This window comes from Thunnus thynnus, chromosome 11 (genome assembly GCF_963924715.1).
Source record: "Thunnus thynnus chromosome 11, fThuThy2.1, whole genome shotgun sequence".
In the NCBI taxonomy this organism is placed as follows: domain Eukaryota; kingdom Metazoa; phylum Chordata; class Actinopteri; order Scombriformes; family Scombridae; genus Thunnus; species Thunnus thynnus.
This window is the reverse complement of record NC_089527.1, coordinates 21,848,804-21,872,443: the sequence shown is the minus strand read 5'-3', so window position 1 is coordinate 21,872,443 and position 23,640 is coordinate 21,848,804. Positions and strand designations below refer to the sequence as shown.

Genomic DNA, 23,640 nt, shown 5'->3' with positions numbered 1-23,640 from the left:
GTGCACACGCATTTGCCAAAGATCTGACAGCATCCAGACCGGAGAGAGAGGACTCCTAATGACCAGTGGTTGGACTGAAACTGACTGTGTGTGTGTGTGTGTGTTAGAGAGAGTCTGCATGTGTGCTGTTTTTGTTAAGGGTGTGTGTTGCAGAGCAAGACTCGAGGGGGGGGGGATCCCAGGCTGAGAGCAGAACAGCTTGGACCTCTAGTTATCCCAGGGGTCTCTGGGGCCCGACACCTGTGCTATTGCCTCACGTTAGAGGAATGAGACGTCTCAAGTTTGTGGTCCAAGCACATGTGTGTCTAAACAGGACACAGCTGCGATTTTTGTGTATATATGTGTGTGTGTGTGTGTATGTGTGTGAGAAAGAGCGAGATGTGGCGCCTAGTCTCAAATGAGGTGTTGCCCTCACCTCCGAGATCAACCACCTGTGTGCCTGTATCGTGTGTCTGCATGTATGTGTGTATAAGTGTGTGTCTGTGTGTAATGAGATCCATCATGGGTGTGTTGCCTCTATAATCACACTGTTACATTTATCACTGTGATTATAATGCAATTACAACTTCCATACAGTGGTTCGCTCATTGCGCAGCATGTCTGTTTATAAAAGTCCACCAAGGAAAACCATTTCCTCAACAAATGTACTCTGACGTTGTGTATCGCACCCAAGGGCACAAAGGTATGTATATTGAATTATATATGGCGTGTAAGAGTTTAACAGGCCACAGGAGTTATGGTGAAGTATTAGAAAATTAGTTTTTTTGGAGTTTTTTTTTTTTTGTATTTTTAATAAGGATCTGATAAAAACATCTTACAGTAAAACAACATGATCACTAGTAGGTATGGGTAAAAATGATGATGCTAGTTTTAGTGCCAGTTTGATTAGTTGATTAATTGAATCTATCAGCAAAAACATTTATTCCAAATTATTACTGGTAATAATATAATACTTAATTTATCAAGCAAAAATACCAAGTTGGAGTCCTAAATAGCTTTATGTATATAGGGCACTTTTATGAACTGCTTTACAAATGTGTGAGAAATACAACAATGTAGCAGAAGAGCCAAGTCTGGAAAACTAGATTTATTGTGGAATACCCAGCTGTGAATTTGGCCCTGATTGATATGGACCTCAGCCAGTCACATTTGTGTCGAGGATACCCATGTAATCCTCAAGGTCTCTTTTGGCAACTTCAGACCCATCCATCTGGCTCAGTCCACAGTCCAATTTTGCCATCCTGGAAAATTTTTTAATTTTCCCACAGGGGGATGCAACGCCCAGTGCCATTCCAGCTGCAATACACATTCCTAGACACATAGGTCTATGCATGGATATGATTACCAACTGAATGGCTTATCAGGTGGTTATAGATGTAAAATTACATCGAGGAGATCTTCCAAATTTCTTTAAGATGTGGATGGTTAAGAGTGGGGGCAATGTTTGACTTTGACCTTGTGCCATGAGGAAGAAAAACTGCTGATCACTGTAGTCACATATTGCTTAACATTTCCAAAATTACACAGTGATGTTGAACACATGGCATGGGATCCCCAATCTCTGCTCCTGAGAAAAAAGCCTGCACTGGAAACTGGAAACTGTCTTTTTCAGAAAACTAGAATACTGGGGGAAATAAATATGAGAGGACTTAGATGGGATCTAATTGTTTCCTCTGCAACCGGCCCTCGATGTAGGTTTCACAACAAGGCCTGATGGGGAACACATGGTGTTGGCGTGGTGACCCACAACTCTGGTCACATTTTTCCTACAACCCAGAAGACCCTCTTCGCCGACCATAACATTTCCTGACTGCTGTTTGCAAATCAAATGCATACGTCCCAGAGGATGAACAGTGTTAACACCTTATTTACCCAACTTTCCTGTTATGACAATACAGACTGACCAGATGATTGATTGGTGTGTCTGCATGTGCTTTTCAATACGATGGAGAGGGAGATGGATTGAACTTGTAACAGGAGGTGTCCATATGAAAATAATGAGGAAACAATTAGAGAAAGGGGGAGAGGTTTGTTACAGGACATAAAAGGAGCTTTTTGCCATATTTCTAAGTGATTAGGGATGAAGTATGCTTACATTCAGAGTCCCATGAGGTAACAATCACCCAGCCACAACATGAAACAGAATATCTCAGGCTTATTCTAGTCATCTTGATCCACCTTGTTTGTCCTCAGTTATACTCACGCCATGTGTTCAGGCTGATGATAACACGGTGAGGCTACAGATGGTTTCACAAGACCAGTGTCTGCTGCCTAAATACACACAAGGTTGCACAAATACTGGACTACTGAATGACTGCACTGTCAGTGGAGAGGTCTAACTAATCTCTCTTTCTGCTGTAAGAGAGATACAGAGATGATAAAAGCATTAATGTCATGGAGCGACATTCTATGATACGACAAAATCAAAATTTTGTCACATTTGTCTAATCGATTGACCACTTGCCAACCCCTTAGCTACTGCAACTACAAACTTTCTGTTCCCAGGTGGCATATGCAGTTTACAATGATAACTGGCAAATTTATTACTCAAAGTTGATTTCGGACAAAAGTAGGATGTTGATTTTGAAATGACAACTCACTGGCAGATTTTATCACCTGTTGCTAGCTGATTAAGCTAACATTAACTCTATGGTTTCAAAACATTGTCTTCGGCTTTTTAATGTTTCCAGAATTTTTTAAAAAGACAGAAGAAATAGCTTCCTCACGAGAGGAGATGAATATAAACAGCATTGTTGTTGTACTACAGTACTACCATTACATACACTTTTGCTCTTGTGCTTTTGGTTTTGGAAAGACTAAATAAAAAGGCACGACCCTCCAAACTCCCATGCATGCTAATCCAAAGCTTGACAGGCCGGCCTAGTAACAGTTATTTAGCAAACGGTTAATATTCTTCAGCAAAAACTGAAAACCCTAACCCTGTGTTTGTGACTTTTAAAAAGAGATGCTCCTTTGTCCACACCAACAATAGTCCTCTTGTTCCAAAACAGCACCCATCATCTTAAAGTGTGAGAGTAAGCCACTTTTATAGGCTCTTAAAGCTGAACCATAACTGGGTGCAGAATGGCGGGTCAAACTTGGCTTTGACAGTACTGGAAAAAAACAAGAGATAGGGAAAAGTATTTCTTTTGATTGTAGAGGCAGATGATGTCATTGAAGAAATATGATATGATCTTGTGATATCAATTTTCTGAATTATATAGAGCCTACTTGTGTATGAGAGCTGCACTGTATGTCTCAGCCTTCTTGTTTGTTGTCCGTGACATTGAGATTTGTCTTTCTGTAGAGTATCAAGGAAGCAAACTCACACACACAAACACACATTTAAAGCTTTTTCAATCAATATTGATTGACAAAGTGACTATGTATAGTGTGAATGTGGTTGCTTATAGTGATGCACTGACCAACTATGCAGTTCTCCTCAGCTCAATAGAGTGTTTTAATATCTTTCAGCTCATGATTTGGTTTTATGGCCCTTAACTTTACTAGTTTTGTTCACTCTCACTGCTCCCATCAGCTTTATTTCTAGCCACAGCAGGCTGTTTTCAGCAAAAGAGCTCTAAAAACCTAATGCACACTATCTGCCCAGCACTATCTGCCTGTTGGCCAGAAACATGACTCCAAATGAATGCTAATGTTGCTCTGAATGTGCTAGATTTGTAGCCAAATTCACCATAACAACTTTATATGGTAATAATCTGGTCAGTGTTGTTCTTGCGCTGCCCCTAAGTGGCCCAAAAAAAAAGAAAAATTTCATGCATATTTAAATATCACTACACGAGAACTCATAAAATAACATTTGAATAGTATTAGTCTGACATCACCAATATTTAATGAGCCTCAAATGTCAATTGTCCTTTTAAATTCCCTTTCTGATACTTTATAACTATTTTACTCATGAGACCTCCTTTGAAATCTGCTTAAACTTAAACTAATGCATAAACTCTTGCTCAGCTGCTAGTATTCTTTATATATATATATGAAAGAATACTTTGTGACCTTGTCATAAAATATTTTTGTTATTTATGCATATTATTCTTTTCTCATTGATCTCTGTGTTCCATACACAGATATTTTTGAGTCTAGGGGAAATGGTGAAACCAAACAAACCACATGAGGAATGTGTGAGGTGTGGTGATTTAACAGGCTTGTTAAGACTTTGTGTTTCTTCTAGGCATGACTTCTATGTCTCACCATTATTTTTACAGGTTTGCACAGTGGCTGAGGTATCTTTAAAATCCTCCACCCGTAGCAAAAGCTAGTGATGACATTTCTTTCCATCTTTTGCCTGGTACATCATGCTGTATTAACACATAGAAACAGCTGGTTACTGTCTGTTTGTTTAAGCATCTCCCCAGACATTTCTTACCGCCCCACAGATTTAATTTTCACACAGGACAAAAGCCAGCCTGTGATCCCCATTGAATTCCCGTTTCCAATAATCTTAGGAAAAGAAACTCCTCCTGTCCAAGAGTTTTAGTGATAGCAGCAGGTTTGTACTGACCTCCCTTCCCTTCCAATCACACAGTCACATGCTCCACTTTTTCATCATTGCTCCACAGTTGGTAGTTCTTCCCTGACAGGCCCTGTCAAGGTCTGGGTCAGGGAAGATGGACTACAGGAATAAATGAGGCTCCTGATTGCAGGTTGGGAATGAAGTGCTTCCAACACAAAACTGCCTGTACACATCATTTCTTGTATTGATGCGTGAGGCTGCAACAGGCCCCTAATCTAAAAAGGTATGCTGTCAGTCCCAGCAAATCAATTCACTCACTTATTTCTTCTCCTCTACTGTCAGACAATTTGTGTCCAGCAAAAGAGATCAAGCACATTTGATTGAAGTTACCGACCACTGATGGTACTGTATGCAGCTCTAATCAGAGGAGTTGAGCATGATTTAAGTTCAAGAGTTATACTGAGACAATTTTTAGATGGTTAGATAAGGCCAAAATGTCTGCTTCAAATTCATATCACTACTGTCAGGTGAAAAATGTGCATCTTCGAGTGGAAACAATTTTCAGGGACAAAGAAAAACATTATTACTTTACCATGAATGCCATGCATTAGTGAGTTTTATGACTTGCTTTGAAACGGTTTTATATACCCAGGCATTGTAAAATGTCCTCATTGCTAAGAAGTTATGATCAAAACAAGCTCAAAACCTGAAACTCACCAAACCAGGGCTTCCATCCTTTTGGTGAAAATATATTCAAAAGTTCTTTGATCCTTTTTAAATCTACAACATTCCTCTGTGTACCGTTATCCTGTCCCTGAGCAGACGTTAAAGGGGACCTATTATGCTCATTTCCAGCTCTATACCTTTAATCTAGAACTCCACTAGAGGAGCTTTGCATGATTCACAGTACAAAAAACTCCTTATTTATGTTATTCTGGCCCTTTATGCAGCCCCTCAGTTCAGTCTCTGTCTCTAACAGGCAGTCTTAGTCTCCTGTCTCTTTAAGGCCCCCTCCAGATGAGCCCACTCTGTTCTGATTGGCCAACTTTCTGGAAGCCTGCTGAGGGGCAGCTGTAACAGTTGTGTTAAGTTGCTGCTAATGGAAACCGCTGCTTTTAAATTACCTAATAATGGGAGACTTTTAGTGTGAAGAATTTACAGGAAATTAAATGTGTTACTCACTCAATTAGTGGAGCTTCGTTAGCAGCCCTAAAAACCGGTTGATACAACAAGATATGGGGATATTTGAAGCTCTTTGCTGAGTGGATTAGTTAGAAATAATGCAGGGAGGATTAGTACAAGCAGAAACAGCCCCAGCGATGATGATGTTTGATGAAGAGCTGCAGACGACCAACAGGTAAACTACTTATTTTACTTTGCTGTGCTGTGTAATGGAAAAACACTCATAGCGTGCCAGCTTGATTTGAGTAACGGCTCAGAGTGACTACCCCCAAACAATGGAAAACACCATAATATTAGCAGAGTGGAGAAGTGAACTGATACGCTGTGTGTGGAGCATATGACCATATAAAGAAATCCATCACAAGGTGACATCGGCTAGGGCTGAATTGATAGATAGAAAAAACTGTTGGAAACTGTTGGTTCAGAGCAGTCTGAAGCTGGTGCTTTTTGCTCACAGGGATAACTTCTACATATGTTTACCTTATTATTTGACTCTTTGGCCACATTTAATATGAACATCCATTATTATATTATACATTTGACTCAAATTGAGGAAAAGCATGATAGGTCCCCTTTATGTGCGTGATATTGATGGGTGCTGGATTCAGAATGTACTGTAGGTATGGACTTGTTTTCATGGAACAAGGAAATCTCTGCCATTTATAGCTACAGGCAAAAAATGCAGTTGACCGAACACATGGACAATCCTGTTCCCACAAAAACAGAGACCGTCCATATTAAGAAAAGATCAGTGGACTGTCATTGTGCTCAACTTCCTGAAATATGTGTCATTTCCTGTTGTACATTAGCTGTGGCAGCTTTTCCCATGGTGGAAAGGACAGCATCTCTCCATCTGCGTAGTGTCTATAATGGTGCCTATCACACACACACATTATCTTTCTCTCCCTCCCATAGCTTCTCTCTCTCTCTCTCTTACTGTATAGGAGACAGTGAGCTCATGCAGATGGACACTACTGTTCTTTCTGCCGAAGTTTCTTTTTCTGTATAAAACCCGGCGCCGCTCCTTGTTTCTGAGAACTGAAATGGAAAGATTCCCAGCACAAAAGACAGCATTGATCTGCTGAACATGTTTTCTGGTGGGGATGCAGGGTGCCTTGTGTTCAGTTTATAATGCTGCCCTGGTTTTTCATGCTTTCAAGACCACAAACTGTTTTGTTTCACAACACCACCTCGCTCATAGCTCCTGGGATTCTCAATTTCTTTATTTGGCTACATTTTACTTTCTTTGTAGAGGTGCCAACTCTGCTGTGTGATTACAGCTGTGCCTATTTTACTCAACTATAATAAAGTACAGTCTTGTGAACTACTTCAGATGCATTGTGTGCCTAATTTATTTTCTCATTACTCCATTTTAGGTTCTTTTTTATTACCAATCTCAGAAGTGCAATCCATTAATGATACAAAAGAACAATGAGGACTTTTGGAAGTGTGTTGCGAGGAGCTTGATATTTTTTTGCACGCCTTCAGTGTGCACTCTGCCAGGGGAGTGGGTGGTAAGGCTGGAGAGTCTACTTGCTGAATCTCTGCTCTCCACCAAACAATCCATTTCACTATTTCAGTCTCTCATGCTCTCGCTGCCTGTCTCTTGTCTCTCTCCAGATTTGTCTTGCATTAATTTATGAAGAACCTCACATGACTCTCTGTCCAGTGAAACATAATCCAGTTCCCTTTTCTTCCTGCACTACACATGTAATATATTTCTATGTTGAATGGGAAAAATCACTTTGTTCCTTTAAGTTATAATCCTTTAAGACTTCAATCCTGTTGATTTACATACGCCCCCTTTGAATGCTTTTAATGTGAACTAGTATAACTATAATAAATATTTGGTTTGCATTAGCAGTAACTTAATACAGCTCTGATACGGTTGTGGGAGAGTGAAAAGTAAACAGCAAGGCTGATAATTATTAGGTGAAATTACACTGGATTACATGCATGCATCATTTCCTATGAATCCCTCATGTGTAGGTTGGAAATTTGAATCCTGAGTGGAGATGGTGGACTCTGCCACTGACAATGAAAACTACAATATAGAAAGAATATAATATAATATAATATAAATATATGAAAGACTATATTAAAAATGGTGACCATAAATCGCATCATTTCATTAAAAAATTTGAAGATTATATCTTTAACATTACTTTTATATTTCTGCTCTTAGCTCATCTCTCTTACTTGATGACTCATAGCTCACAGAGATATTGCTAGTGTGACCTCATTTTTGAAGATGGTCATCCAGACATTGGAGCATAGTGCATGAGCAGAACAGATAAAAAACAGTAACATTAACAGTAAAAAGCTTGGACACGGTGATGATGATTCTGCTCAAATAACAGAATCCCACCACTGCACATGGCAGCCATGGCATTGTGTTGATATGTCTACAGCCACCATTTAGCCATTAACAACCATCACCTAATCACCACAGCTGTGACAAGTCTCAGCCAATCCAGACAGCTGCGAAAGATCCGTTGAATCTCCTCGAGGGAAAGACTTGGAAGGAAAGATAATAGACGTAAAGCTAAAGAATTAGATGGGTGAACACATCTGTGAGGGACCATCTTTGTTTCCATTGTGTTCACAAACAAGTACAAGAGTTGGGTAATGCATGGAAGGGGAAGCATATTATGTACAAGACCCTTAGGCCTTGAAAAATGAACAGCTTAAATACGCACATAATGAGTCAGAGACAACACTTGACAGACAAAAATAAAGGAACATTTATAATTCCTAGCTTCTTGGACAGTAGAATCTTATCTTTCGACAAATGGTTTCAGAGCCAAAGTCAGTGCGTAAAAGAAACGTTTGTACAGTCATCTTCAGCAGAACAAATGAGTAAAGGACTTTGCTTGTAAAAACTCTTAACTCTCTTCGTACTTTCATTATCACTTCTTCACTGAATGATCGAAATCCTTTCCTTCACATCCAGCTGACGCAGAGAAAGAGTGACAGAGGGGAGGAGGAAACGAAAGGTGGTCTGCTGACCCTCTCATCACACTTTTGCATCCTTCAGATGAGGAATGTGGAACTTCCTCCCTCTGTCTCTCTACGCTTACTTATGGGGTTTCCTGTATCCAGCGAGCACACAGGTCACAGGTCAGACCTACTGTAAAGTTGGTCTGGTAAATTCTCAGTGCATACCAAAGTACAGTTGCTAGACCATTTCTGTCTTCACTTCTGTGTTTTTTAAGAATGCCTCCCTACAGAGCTGTTCTACTGGTGGGCAGGGAGTCTTATAGGAGTCCATTTCAGTTCTTGAGTTTACCACATCACAGAGCTGAACTGAGACATTTATAGTTCCTGTGAGCACTCTTTACAAGATAAGAGAAACAAAGGAAACTGGCCAGTTTGGCCACTTTGGAAATATGGTCTTTGAAATACAGAGGGAAGCAAAACTTTAAACAATAGCTTACAATATATATAACGCTATAGATCCCTTATTTTCTGTACAACTGCTTTGTAACAGGTTGTCATGGTGATTTTATTCACAGCACATTACCTGACTAATGATGACTTTGAAATCATATTTAATGCCTTACATTTGATGCTTGAGAAGGCACTGAGTGCAGACGTTTGCATAAATTCATTTTCTGCAAATATATAATTGGTAGTATATGTATGTTCATGTATAACATTACAAGTTGCTTAGTAGGGGGCAATGTTACATTGACCAAACCAGAATGGACAGGAAATTAAAAATGCGGGAATGAAAACATTTAAATCTCTGAAAAACAAATCTAATAAATAACATGAAAATAAACTAGACATGGTAGCAGGTAAACTGGGGTTTAAGCACCCAAAGCAACAAAAGCTGTGGCAATCTGACTGCTTTTTTTGTTTGTTTTTGATCTCTTTTGGAAGTTGACCCAACACCAATGCTTGTCCAGATATTCTTCCCTGTAGGGCTGCAACTAATAATTATTTTCATTATCAACAATCTGTCGATTATTTTCTCAATAAAAAGATTAGTCATTGGGTCTGTAAAATGTCAGAAAATGGTGAAAAATGATGATAACCATTTACCAAAGCCCAAGATGCAAACTAAAATGTCTTGTTTTGACCTGGCCAACAGTCCACGAATAGAGGACTAAAGAAACCAGAAAATATTCACATTGAAGAAGCTGGTACCAGAGAATTTTAGCATTTTTTCTTAAAAAATTACTCAAAACAACGAATGGATAGTTGACAATTCATTTTCTGTCGACTGACTAATCAATTCATCAATTAATCGTTGCAGCTCTACTTTCCTGCTCAACTAACAGGTACTTGTTCCATGCAGCAGGTAGGCTCAGTGTGTAGCAGAGATCTTAGAGGTGTTTGTGTCAGCTCCTCTACTGTGTAAGCCAAGAGAAACCACTTCTTTATGTCCCCATTCAAAATACATTTCATCCTTGAAAAGAAAGTATTCACAGAACAGATGAAACCCTTTTCTTCTCCCAAACAAAGCGGCAAGTAGGTGTTTGCTGACTGATTGTGAAAGTTAAAAAACTTTAAGGATGTGGAAACCTCACTCCAACATCAGAAAACTATCTGATGATCTGAACAGCACGTGTCTGAAGCAAAAAACAGTCTTTAGTCATGCAGAACCCCAGTCACTCACTCTGAGCTTGTTATCTAAACATGTTTAGTCTATGTCTGTCTCTGATTTCAAACCCCTTAATCAGGTCACTCGCTCTTCTTTTTATCTTTCATTTCTCTCCCTAATGGGTCTCTCACACTCCAGACACTCCTTGCATGCTGACCTCTTCTTTGACTGTGGTTAATGGTGTGAATTTCATCACTTAAAATGTTAAGAAAGTGTGATAAGTATTTCAAACTAATGGCTTTCAGCAGCACAGTCTTCCATATAGCTGAATGCCCATGTCAGGCTCATACATTCACATCATTGCATTGTTGTGATACTTTAATTTCCCACAAGAAACCGTGATAGCATGATGTTAGCTAGCTAACATGACGGAACATATGGTATAAATAATACCAGAATGGATGCTCTGCTTGTATTTATAAGACTGGCATTATTCTATATTTTTTCTATTTTTCTATTTTTTCTCTATTATGAAAAAATCCCATAAAAGACCAAGCCAATTTCTCAATACTTTCTGACTGTCACAAATATATAGCTTTCAGTAAAGGGCTAAGAAATTTCCTGAATCACCTAATCATTTTTAGCAAACATTACCCAAACAGGAATAAACTGTGAATTGGACAGGGACTATTTTTAACCATGGATTTATAACCATTGGTGCAGTATTGAGTATTTACAGCTGCACAGACAATACTTGTACATAGGATTAATTCATCATTGGTTTTGGTCTTTTGAAGGACCAGCGTATAAGATTTAGTGGCATCTAGTGGTGAGGTTGCAGATTGCAACCAGCTGAATACCCCTCCCCTTCAAAGCGTGTAGGAGAACCTATGGTGGCAGCGAAACTCACAAAAAACAGGCCCTCTCTAGAGTCAGTGTTTGGTTTGTCTGTTCTGGGCTACTGTTGAAACATGGTGGTGCAACATGGCGGCCTCCGTGGAAGAGGACCCACTCCCTAAGTAGATATAAACGGCTCATTATAAGCTAACAAAAACACAACAATTCTTATTTTCAGGTGATTATACACTAATTGAAACATACTTATGAATATTATATTCCATTTCTGCCAAGTGCATTCCACTAGATGCCACTAAATCTTACACACTGGTCCTTTAATTGGTGGTTGGGGAGAAAAATATAGAATAACACCAGCCTTGTCCTTTAAAGAAGAGGATGTGGGGTCACTTTCAAAATGGAGGATATAGAATTGAGGATCTATAAGAAGTTATTAAGTTCCCTCCAGGCTCCGCAAATTATGTTTTCTAGATACTGCCACATTGTGAGAAAGATTGAGGTATGTAGAAGCCTGAAGCATCAAAATGTGAGCTACTTTGGAGGAGGGTATGCACTCTCAGCAACCAAGTTATTGAAATTACAATTACAGAAAGCATCCAACACGATTATGGCCTTATTTGGCATTTCAGAATGAAAGAGAGAGAAGGAGAAGGAGAGAGAGAGAAAGAGAGGGGGGTATTTATAACACTATTTGGAACAGTAGTTAGAGTATTGGACTTACTCTGGCACCCTTCTCTGGGAAACATTTACAGCCTCCGCTGCAGTCTCTTCCTCCGCAGGGGCCACTGTGTTTCTTCCCACCCTGTAAGACACAAACAGACAACATGGAGGTTAGGGATGGGTTGTTAGAAGTCACGTTATAGTCAAATATACAGGAAACAAACATTCTGCTGTCCACTTCATTAGCATAAACACAGCAGCCATATGTGTCCATGTGTTGATTCCAGCCTCCATCTTTGTGCACTAAATGGGACACAGTGTGTAGTAATTTTGTGTAATGTAGGTGTGACTGGCTATGTTTGTGTATTCTGTGGTTTGTGAATACACTTGTTGTTTATGGTTGCAGCTCTGTTGCATGAGTGTTGAAGATTGTTGCAATGTTGTCTATGTTGGTCTGGTGTGCAGAAAGGATGTTTTGGATGTGGCTTGAATGACTCATGACGAACATCCAGACATAATGGATAGCCATGTGTCCATGAAAATCCCATTCATCATAGAGGCTGGGTCCAGCCACTGATGGGGACAATTTGTCTTTGAATGTCTGCATACCAAGAAAACCACCCACCATCACAGGCTGGTCTGTACTAGATACAACACAAACACAAACACAGCCTGTGGGGTCACTCTGAACAAGACATGATCAAAGAAAGCAGTCGCAACCGACAGGTCAGAGGTGTCAAGACCCTAAGATAGCCGAGAATGCCGTAGAGATATTAGTTAAGACTGAACAGAGTCTTGTTAATGAAATTCACATGCAAAATCCATGTGGAACCTAGTTTCTTTGGATCCTGTGCCATGACCACATTTTCTTGCTCACCAGAAGCAGAAGCAAAATAATTTGAAGCCTTGACTAAACTGCAGACATAATATATCAAGAGCCAAAAGACACACATTTAACCCTTAATGCTGCAAAACAGATTTGCTCAAAGTCATTGCTGGAATTAATATGTCCCTGATCCACACGTTCTTTTAAAAGATCTGCAGGTTAATCACTGACTGTTTAGACCCGGTTTCCATTTCAATGCATGAGTGGAAACAAAGCTTTTTGATAGTTTAAAATGTTCCACTGAACTTTTCCACATAGTGCCTGAGAGTGAATAGTGATGAGACACACAAATGCAAGAGAGAAGTTGTGTATTGGAAAAAGGCCTTTCAGTGTAATTTCACTTAGCATGTACAAGTGAAACTTTGAGTATAGATATGCAGAAAGGCTCCATGTAACTGGTTCATCTCATGACGTCTCTGTCTTGTGCCTGCCTGCGTCCTCCACCTACACAGCCATACCATAGCCTGCTTAGGCAGCAAATGCCTCAATACCCTCCCCTCTCCCTTGTTAAAAAACCCAAAACGGCCACTTTATGCCCACAGTGGTGACAAAGCGGCAGATTAAGAATTTAGAATAATTCCCCCTCCTCAGTTTGAGAGCAGAACCCAGTACACCGACTTAACAAAGGCCACATTGAGACCCTCCTCACACACACAAAGACCTTCTTTTACTATAGAGACATTGTCCTTTAATGATCCCCTATCCCCACAACAAAAAGACCCTCTTCCCCTCTCTTATGGAATGCACAAGGCATTTGTGTGTTAACTATCAGTGGATCGGAGGGATTCCTTTGAAACCGCTGCTTGATATAGCTGAAACATGTAATGGGTTTAATTTTGACTGCACACTTTGGTGGTAGACTAACTCAGATCATAACTCAATACATGTACACAAGCAACATTCTTTACTTATATCATTAATTTTGAACTCATGTGAACAAACATGACATGAACAAAGTCTTCTCTGCAGGGAGAACAAGTTTTTTAGTTTCCAGAGTGGAGACTTAAACAAAAGGTCATATTATCCCAATAAGGATGTAACATAGTCACGGCATGACCTTTCTCCACATTGAGGTGGAAGTCAATAGCACAGACAATAGACTGCGTCATCTCCTTACAGACACACAAAGGAATCGCTCCCATAAAAGCAATTACACATCGTGGAGCAATGCGCCATCAATCCAACTTTACAGTTACAGGCTCAAAATAGCTGATGGCTGCTTCAGCTGAGGACAATAGGATTGTGCTACAGTATCCTGTTTTCTCCACCCACTATCACAATTACCCAGTCTTTGTCAAAATCACCTTTCCCATGGTGCAGTACGGCACACCTTGGAAACACATTGGATGACTATGTGTGTTAGTGTATCAATGCAACAAAGCTGGTACAACAAAAATCCACCATATCAAGAGGGAAATTTTACTAGAAAGTTTAAATGTTTATGAAATTGTTGAACTTCAAAAACTTGCTTCCTAATACTCGAATCATTTCCTATTTTCTGTCTTTTTTAGGGTGCTTTCACACTTGTAATTTGGTTCATTTGGTCCAGACCAAGGAGAAAAATCAATACATTATTACCTTTTAGTTCCAGTCAATTCTGTGTTCACGCTGACTTATTGTCACGATCCAAGAGCTGTAAGACTGGAGTCATATGGACAGAGCCTCACCACAAAGAGAAATCAAATTCTGGTGACTGACATATGTTTATGAAGAAATGATTGATTATGAGCATTAATACTATAGACTTCAACTGGATCTTGTACAGCATTAATAGACGAATAGAGTTGCAACAATTAGTTGATTAATCGATTATGGCCAATTTCTAGGATAGAAACTGAATATCTTTGGGTTTTGGGGTTGGTTGGGACAAAAGAAGACATTTGAGGACATTACCTTTGGCATTGGTGATACACATATTTTTTCAGCCCTACTAATGAACATGTAGAATTGGGAGAAAAAATAGGCATCTTGTGGCGGCTATGTTTCACTCACTAACTTAACTACCAAAATACATGTCGTAGCACACAAGCTTGTACCGAATAGGCCAACCAAATGCACCAGAATTCAATGAACTGGTTGGCTGGCAGTAAAGCTGTCAATTGAACTCGGTTTCAGACCAATTAACAAAAGACCATGTGAAAAGTTGTGTCCACTTCCAAGAAAACTCTGGTGCAGATCTTTCGGGGTAGGAGGACAAAACAGACTCCAACAGGATTTTGTGACAGTAAATATGTAATTCTAGCATACATTCAAAAGCTAAACTATTATTTAATCCATCTGCTGGTTGTGGGAGTTGTGGGTATGCACGTGGTCCAGGTCCAAGTAAACCGAACTACAGATGTGAAAGCAACATAAGGATATATGATCAGACAAAAGAAAACAGGTCAGAGAGGGTTTTTTTAACAGTGTACCAAACAAGATCAAGGACTTTACCCCATAGTTGCCAACATACTGCACCATGCGACAAAAGAGATAAATCCAGACCACCTAACATCACAGCGTTGGGTCTGTCTACCATAAATCTGACACCTATGTAAAGCTGTAGTGAAAGGGGATCTGCTCCCAGTCTCAACACTGGAAAACTGAACGCTATACCAGACTCAATATTTCATCTGTGGCCCAAAGAGACACGCAAAGAGGCAGGAGATTTCCACCATAGACGTACAGATGAATTGATGCCATTGTGCAGTGTCTTTATATAAAGAAATATCAATATTTTCTCTATATATTCCACAAGTTTAAAGAGTATGAATGAAAACATATGTCTTTGTTATGAGAGATGTCTGCCAACAGTGTATATGATATGAAACAATGACTATAAAACAGGTGATCTGTGGTTTACAATATGGCTCCTCAGTGTTGATCATCTTTTATGTCTTGTGAATTATCTTTAGCGGTCTGGAGGATCCATTATAGTCATCTGCTCAACTTCAAAATTACAATCACGTGCATAGATGTAAACATGCTTTCCAGAAACCCATTCACTCCTCTTCATTTATAAATTAACTTGCACATTTGTGTACACCGCTCAGCCCACACACGCATGACAAAGCCAAAGACAAACTCAGAGCATTCATATCTCAAACTGACTCAGAGAAATTCTCAAGCAGACTACTGTAAGGCTCTATTTGCAGGATTACCCAAACAGTCAGTGGGACGGCTCCAGCTCATTCAAAATGCAGCAGTCAGAGTCCTTACAAGTACTTGAAAATTTGAACATATCACCCCGGTACTGAAATTCCTTGGCTCAATACAGAATCACCTTCAAAATCCTGCTAATTGTCTATAAAGCACATATAAATGCTCCTGAGTACATTTCTGACTTGCTCACTCTGATTATAACCCTATCAGGCCTCTCAGGTCATCAGGCAGAGGTCTTCTAGCTGTACTCAGAATTAGATCCAGGTCTGGTGAGGGTGCCTTCAGTTGCCTTCAGTCCTGCTCTCTGGAACAAGCTGCCTGCTGACCTGAGGTCCATCACAACTGTGTCTACATTCAGAAGCAAACTCTAAACTTTCCTATTCTCCCAGGCTTATGGTTAATTACTGTGTGTGTGAATGCATGTGTGTGTACCTGTATGGTAGCACTTGTTTCTTGTACAGTTGGTTACATGTGCGGCTATGTGATAGGACAGGGGTTTCTATTTGATTGTGCGTTGCATTGATTTTTGGGGGGTTTTTAATTCCTGTGTGGTATGTTTAATGTACATCAGGTGTATGCTTCATACTTATTTTCTTATATCTATATTGCTTATGTTACCTATGTTCTCATGTTTATGCCTATATTTTATATTTAGTTTTTCAGTGTAAAGCACATTGAGATTACTTGTAACAAAATGTGCTAAATAAATAAAATCGCCATCGCCAAAGGAGACATAAAATGTTCCAGAGCTGATAAAATAGAAAAATAGGCTCAGCTTGTCCAAATACCACAAGCAGTTTTCCTTTTTGAGCCAACATCTAAGAGCCAAAACATCTCTCAAACCTCTCTTTTCAGCTGAATGTGTCTGAAGTGGGTGTATAAGTCTATTACTATAAATAGTGCTGTGAAATGTAAACAATAAATAAGAGATAAAATAAGTAAATACATGTATCTTGGATCAGTCTGTAACAGCAGAGCCAGTGACGCCACATTTGTGTAATATATGTCTGTTACTGATATGTGAGTGTCTGTGGCCTTGTGCGTAAGTACAGTATGTGTGTGTAGGGGGCATCTACTCTATATGAGAGGCATTTCACATGTAATATTTTTATGTTTTCCATCTACCAGCCTTTGAAAATGCTTCTTTGAATAACTAATTGAACAAGTGTGAAGATATTTGTGTGCAGAAGAACTAGAGTTTGAGTTCTTAGATCTTTAGGCCACAGTAGTCTGATTAATGTTTTACTTAATGAGGAATGTTGTTTTTGTTGCCTCCCTGTTCTTTATGGCTGCACTGGTGCCTCACTCCGAACGTCCACAGACTTCAATATTCTGTACAGTAAATGAAATAAATCCAGCTGGGTCAACAGCACTCTTTCTCACGGTCAGTTCTTCTCTCTTGCTCTCTCTCCCTCGTATGAGTTTATGTGGCTATGTGAATACAGAGAGAGGTGTTGCTGTGAACTCTGGTCATTCATTTCATTTTTTCACACAATCATACTAGTATAGCAGCCTAAGAAGGCAAAAAAAACGCAGCTGTGTTACAGTGTGGTTAAGAGTCAGTATGGTTGCCAGGGTTACCTACAGTACGCACTTATTTAGAATAGAGCAGCGAAGGGGGGAAACAAAACTATAATGGATAATGTTACAATCATATAGGTTTATGTTATGGCCACCGGTTTTAATTATTTAAATTTTGTTTTTGAGAAATCATGTTTTACTTTGACACGGCGGGTCTAAGTACTACAATACCCATGAGCCTCCAACACTATTGCTATTGGAGAGGAAGCCAGGCAGCAAACAAAAGTCAAGAGTGTTGGCAACTTTAAAAGCTTCTCTGTTGCAGTTGTGTACAAAGCACTGCACTGCAGTTACAAAATTCAGCCCCAAATTTACTGTCAGTTTTCTCAACAGTGTAAACTTTAATGTCCACCTGCTATTGGCGGCAACGCACCAGAATCTGAAGCACTGAGATTGGATATTTCTTACTAAAATTGAATGGTTTAAAATCATAGTTCATTTCTCACCTTACATTTTTATGTACAAAGGATTCCTTTGAGTTTTTTCATGAAAGAGCGAGAGATTTTCTGACGCAGTTGTTCATCTTTTGAAGTGATGATTCAACTGGGAGAGTTTCATGCTAATCTGAGCTGTGGAGTGAAGTGCTCTCAATGTGCGTCACCTCACATTGTCTAGGGAGAAAATTATTGGGAAATCCGTAACCTTGAGCACTTGAAATAGCCACTTCCACTTCACAGTTTTTAGTCTGTTGACTGTAACTGTATTAGATAGATATATGCTTTTGTTGTTGTTGTAAAGCTGATACTAGTTTGTGTCTAGAGACATATAGCAGAGATAGAAAGCTTGTTTCCATATTGCTTTATACCCAGCCCTAACAGGTGAACCAAGTTTTCCTGAATCTTTTTGGTGTTGAAATTGGCAAAATAATAAATTTGACTATTAAAATACTGACTTGACGTCTGTTTAATAAATAGGTAGCGTTGTGGAATTATTGAGTGATGGTCAGCACCTAAGTGGAGAAAGTGCATACGAGCCTTTGATGTCTTAATGATGAAAATGTTTATTGAAGCACTTGATCAAGGAGAAACTGAAATAGCAAACATCGAAGTCTTCCGCAACTCTGATGCTGTCTCTTTCCGTTCTGCCCTCTGAAGGTCTGACTCTTAGTCTTTAACCTCAACAGATCAGCCTACAATATGAAAAATTAGTCTAATTGGTTCACTAGTTTCTAAACAAGGAACTGCCTTTTACCCGTGTTAGTTTAGGTCACGTTGCATGGAACTTCAGGTCACCATCAGCACATTCTGGTTTGAATGTCTGATTATGTCAATAGAATCTACGCATTCACCTATCTGTGTTCTCTAGGAAAGCCCCCCCCCGACCTTGGTAACCATGGCTGATTTACCCTTTATCAGAGAGGCTTCTGTTTCCCCAAATATCATAGACAGTTGTATATCCAAGGAGAGGCAGTGTCTCTCTCTGCAAGACTTGATGTTGTTTACTCTGTGACCTCAAGGCCCAGGTTTGACCCAATGTAATCCAATTTGTAACCCCTAAAGATGGAAAATTCCATAACAGGTAGTTTCCCAAATCATTCAAATATTACACTGCTTTTTCTCATTTCTGAATGAATAGTGAACATTTCCGTCAGTCTTGGGTGTCCTGTAGGGCTGCAACTAGTGCCTACAATTAACTTTCAATTTTTTTTCTTAATTTTGCTGAATTAATTTATTGTTAAGTCTATAAAATGTAAAGAGACACTGAAATGTATCACAAGTTCCCAGAGACATCTTGAAATTTGATGTTTTGTTGATGAAGAGATATTAAATTGATCAATTTATTCATTCATTTATATTGATTATCAGCAAATTCTCACATTTGAGAAACTGGAACATGTGAATGTTTTGCCTTCATAAATGACAGACAAAATTGTTGTTGAATAACTTTGTGTGAATTGATTTATTGTTTCACCTCTAGTGTCCAGTCTTTCTTACTGTACCACCATCACACAGCATATTCAGAATTGATGGAGGTTAGCGGCTGTGGATTGTCTGTGGTCAGTGTGAGTCACCACGGTTTTGGTTTATCGATGTGCTCCATACTGTAGGTTTACCACAGACATAACCACTTCCTGACACTTCCTGTCATTGTCAAACAGCCAAAATCAACACAGAATCTCAGGCATGAGGACAGGATGATGACAGGAGCAAAACAGCAGACAAAACATACTGAGGCCAAATTATAAATACAGATGCAGAGGAATAGTGCCAGATTTTGAGAGGAAGCTGAAACTATATATGCCCCCCAATGAAAATCAGCAGTGAAGAGACAAAAACAGAGATAATTTATGATATTTCAGAGTGTATCAGAAAAATGCACGATAAGACAAATTGGACACATGATCCCTACATGGCTGAAAGAGAGAGAGACAATAACAGAATTCAAACTTAAGTTTCTGTTTAGAGCTCATAACTAGTAAAAAATGTGAAGCTCTCTTTGTTTTAAAGATACTATGTCTCTGTTGCTGTTGTTTAAACATCCAAGCATTCACAAATCAACCTTGATGTCACAGGCAGATCCTGTAACGGCAATCACTCTGAACCTCAGGTGCTGGAAATGACAAACTGCCTCTTTGAGATGGTTTCTCAGTTTTCACACATGAAACGACACAGTGAAGCATAAACAGTGTTTGTATGAGACCCCCCCACTGTGCTTGTGGGATCAAATGAACAGAGATCACAGAGTATCTAGAGCTGAGGATGAGTGTTTGATCTGTGATTGGTGATGACACGGTTTGTACCCTTCCCTAACTCACCCAATGAGGAGGACAACATGAAGGAAATTGAGAAAAAAGATGTAAAATATGGCCGCTGTGATAATCATAATGAAGAATCTCAAGGCTACTAGAGTCAACAGAAACTAAATCCCACTACAAGGAAACCTGTGACCGTAAGTAGTTGATCTGTGAGCTCATCCTTAATGAAAGATCTGACCTGCGGCCTTTCCTCTTTGATCTTCTTCTAGAGGAATGTCACTATCTGGTGGATGACCTCAGAGGGCTGCTTCTATTGCCACTAAACTTTATATTGAGTGATCAAACATTATCACACTCAAGAAGCAGGGACAAGAAAACAAACATGATACTGCAAACTGGTGAGGTGTTTGGACAAAAAAAACAAAAAAAACCCCTAAAAACTCAGATTAAATTAACTATTGCAGGTTTTTTCAACAATTGAGAATAAATGAGACCTTATGTGGAAGCAAGTGGACTGTCCTTGAAAAGAAATAGCAGTGCCAACTGCTCAACACAGCTTTAAACCCATTTTACACTTTAAAGGGGACATATCATGCTTTTTGTGATTTTCTGTAATTTATATACTGTTATAATGTTGAATGTTTTTGTTAAACATGGTCAAAGTTATATAACTTGAGGTTAATGTATGTAAAAATGCCGACTTCAAGTCTAAAGCCAGGGCTTCAGTCTGCTCTGAACGCTCCATTTGCAAATTTACCTCTACTTCCCCTTTGAACTGACATCAGATTGTTTGTTAATGCCCACAAACAGTCAACAGTTTCGTAACCTTTGTTGTTAAGGTTGTTCCACAGGTTTGCGTTGTTCATTAGTTCCATCGGATTCGGGCTCGGTCATGTATGGATGTATCTGAGAAGTTTATATTTCACATAAAGAAAAAGAAGCTAAATCCTACTACTACTGTTTGATTATGTCGCCTCCAGACCAAACCCATCAGATGAGTGGGCTCATCAGGAAGGGAGCCTTAAAGAGACAGGAACTAAAACGGCCTGTTTCAGACAGAAGCTGAACTGAGGGGCTGCATAAAGGGCCAATATAGGATGAAAGGAAGTTGTATGTTTGCGGTGGCGCAGTTGTGTGTTTGAGTATTTTGAACTCTGCACTTTTTATATCCATGTTTAAAGCAGCTACCAGTCTTCTTCCGTTTGCTGCTGCATCACATTGTTTTGGTCACTGAAAATACCATAATACCAAACACAATGGAGATCTGCTACTAGGAACATTGCTGCATAGCAGTACTAGTGGTCAAAAACTCCATAGGGTACTTTAAATTTAATTCAATAAACTAACCACAAACCACCACATAATTGAGATGAATTATGATGCAATAAATTATCAAGGAAGGGACACATTTATGGCATTTAATGTGTATTTCCACCACTTTCATTTTGATTGTGTGTGTGTGTGTGTGTGTGTGTACATTTATATACTGCATGTCAGGCCATCTCTCAATGGTTTACCAAGGCAACAGCTGCCCTTCTTCACACTAATGATGTAGATGTCAAAGAGAAAAGGCATATTCATTGAATTTGAAACACCTGGCCACTTTCAGCAAAAAGCTCTGAGAAGGTCACTGTTTGTGTGAGACATATCTATGATGGAAATGTGCTGCGTGATTTGCCTTGATACATATCTGCACTATATCTCAATGTCAGGATGGGAGAGATTCTGTGCGGCAAGTGTTTGATACTCCCTTTGCCAGCTGAGAATTATCTCTGCATTTGACTCACAGCAAGAAAGCAGGAAGTTAAAGGAAACACATTTGAATCAAGGGTTAACTTGAAAGTTTTGTTCATGGTAAACTTTTAAAAAATAATAAAAATGTAAAAGAGGGCAGCACAGTAAATGTATTATTTTTAAGTGTCTAAGGCCCATTTACAATTTTCATTTCAAGTGTGTCATAGGGACTTGAACACACTTAACCACATATATCATACATATGACATATTTAGTCTTCAAACTCTTCAAGGATCAGATAAAGGCCACAACAGTGTTTCAGGGCTACTATAATTGCCATTATCACAGGAGACAGGTGGGAGGAGTAAAGATCACATATGCGTCTTAAGCATATGTATATACAGCTCCTCCGGGTAATGTACTTCAGGGTTGCAGTGCATGTGTGAAAGGGGCTTCTGAAAGGTGTTTGCATTTCCAACTTTCCAACATCTGGCTAGAATGCGTTTCAAACCACCTCCTGAGGTTTTTTTAGCATTTGGATTTCAGTCCATCTTGAATGTTTTTTGGATGTGCATATTTAGCTTTCTGTCTGACAGCTAAGCGGCCAAGACACCTGAAGAGACTAAGTGCGTTTTCAAACCTATAGCTAATTTGCTTTGGTCCGAATCAGCAGATGAGTTGGTAAACTTGTTGCGTTTTCCTTGATTTGGTTTCTTTTCACACAGAAAAAATCCATGTGAGAAGGTTAACTATGCTTATTGGTCTGTTGTGTCTGGGGTAGGAGCAAGAACATAAATGCAGGAAAAAAGTCCTCTGGCCAAATGCAATGTACTCCCTTGTTAGTACAGGTCGGATCTTGATTCATTCTCCAGCTTCTAGTAACTGCTGATTTCGCTCATCTGCATCCCAGTATGCAAAGCACACCTGGGTATGGGAGCCACTTAGCTCAAACTTGCAGAGGAGACCTTGTAGTTGGGTCAGACCAAGGTAGGATCACATTCCCACCACAAATGAGTCACTCCAGAGTTCATGAGACCGAGACCACCCCCTGTAAAGGGTCTCAGTATGGTTGTTTTGGTCCGCAACTGGAATATGATTGTTGCGATCAGATTTGGTCAAATGAATCGCACAAAAAGGGAAAACAAACGAGAGTCCGATTCAACCGGACTAAACTGTGCAGGTTTGAGAGTTAATCGGGTCAAAAAATAAAAAAAATATTTGTCCTTGCTTTCATCCTATCTGCTTTTAAGTCTGATTAAGAGCAATCTCACATTTGGCCTTTTATGTCATCTAGTCTTTGCCCTTGCTTGTACATAAACAGGACCAACTCCAAAAAGTGATTAAAACACTTATTGTTGGAGTTGATGCTATATGGCTGACACTTAGGCCGGTCCTGATGCTGTAGTTGAAGGCTTGTTGGATTCTTGAATGAGTCCAGGACAGGACTCAGGAATTTGGGTGAAGACGTTCTTGTTTTGCTGAATAAAGAGAATAAAGAATCATGTCCCCCATTAAATACCCCCTGTGACTGTGAGTGGGAAGGTATAAACATAAAACCACAAATGTCTGAGTGTGTGAGCGTACACACAGACTGCAAAGAGTTGAAAAGCAGAGCTGATGACCAAATCATGCTGTTATTGTTTCTGTCTGCTTGTGTGACTCATGTGTGGGCTGTAGGAAATGTTTTCCTCATGATATAAAACAGGACGGATACGACAGAATACTTGGAAATACTTTTTCAACAATCAATTCATTTATTAATTTAATTTATACACTTTTATACACTTATATAAAGGGTTTCCTCTCTTATTTTGTCCTCAGGGTGGTACTTATTTTTCAGACTACTATAATACTAACTTTTAAAAAATGCTCAAACCAGA

At 39.4% G+C, this 23,640-nt stretch overlaps 1 protein-coding gene across 4 annotated transcripts in view; it reads right to left on the bottom strand.

Annotated features, from left to right (window-relative positions):
* col4a2 (collagen, type IV, alpha 2) overlaps positions 1–23,640 on the bottom strand; it is a 60,334-nt gene that overhangs the window by 27,074 nt on the left and 9,620 nt on the right. For all 4 annotated transcript variants that reach the window (XM_067603783.1, XM_067603782.1, XM_067603784.1 and 1 more), the window contains one exon: positions 11,785–11,865. In XM_067603783.1, the coding sequence (XP_067459884.1) occupies positions 11,785–11,865 (81 nt within the window). The remainder of the gene's footprint in view (positions 1–11,784; positions 11,866–23,640) is intronic.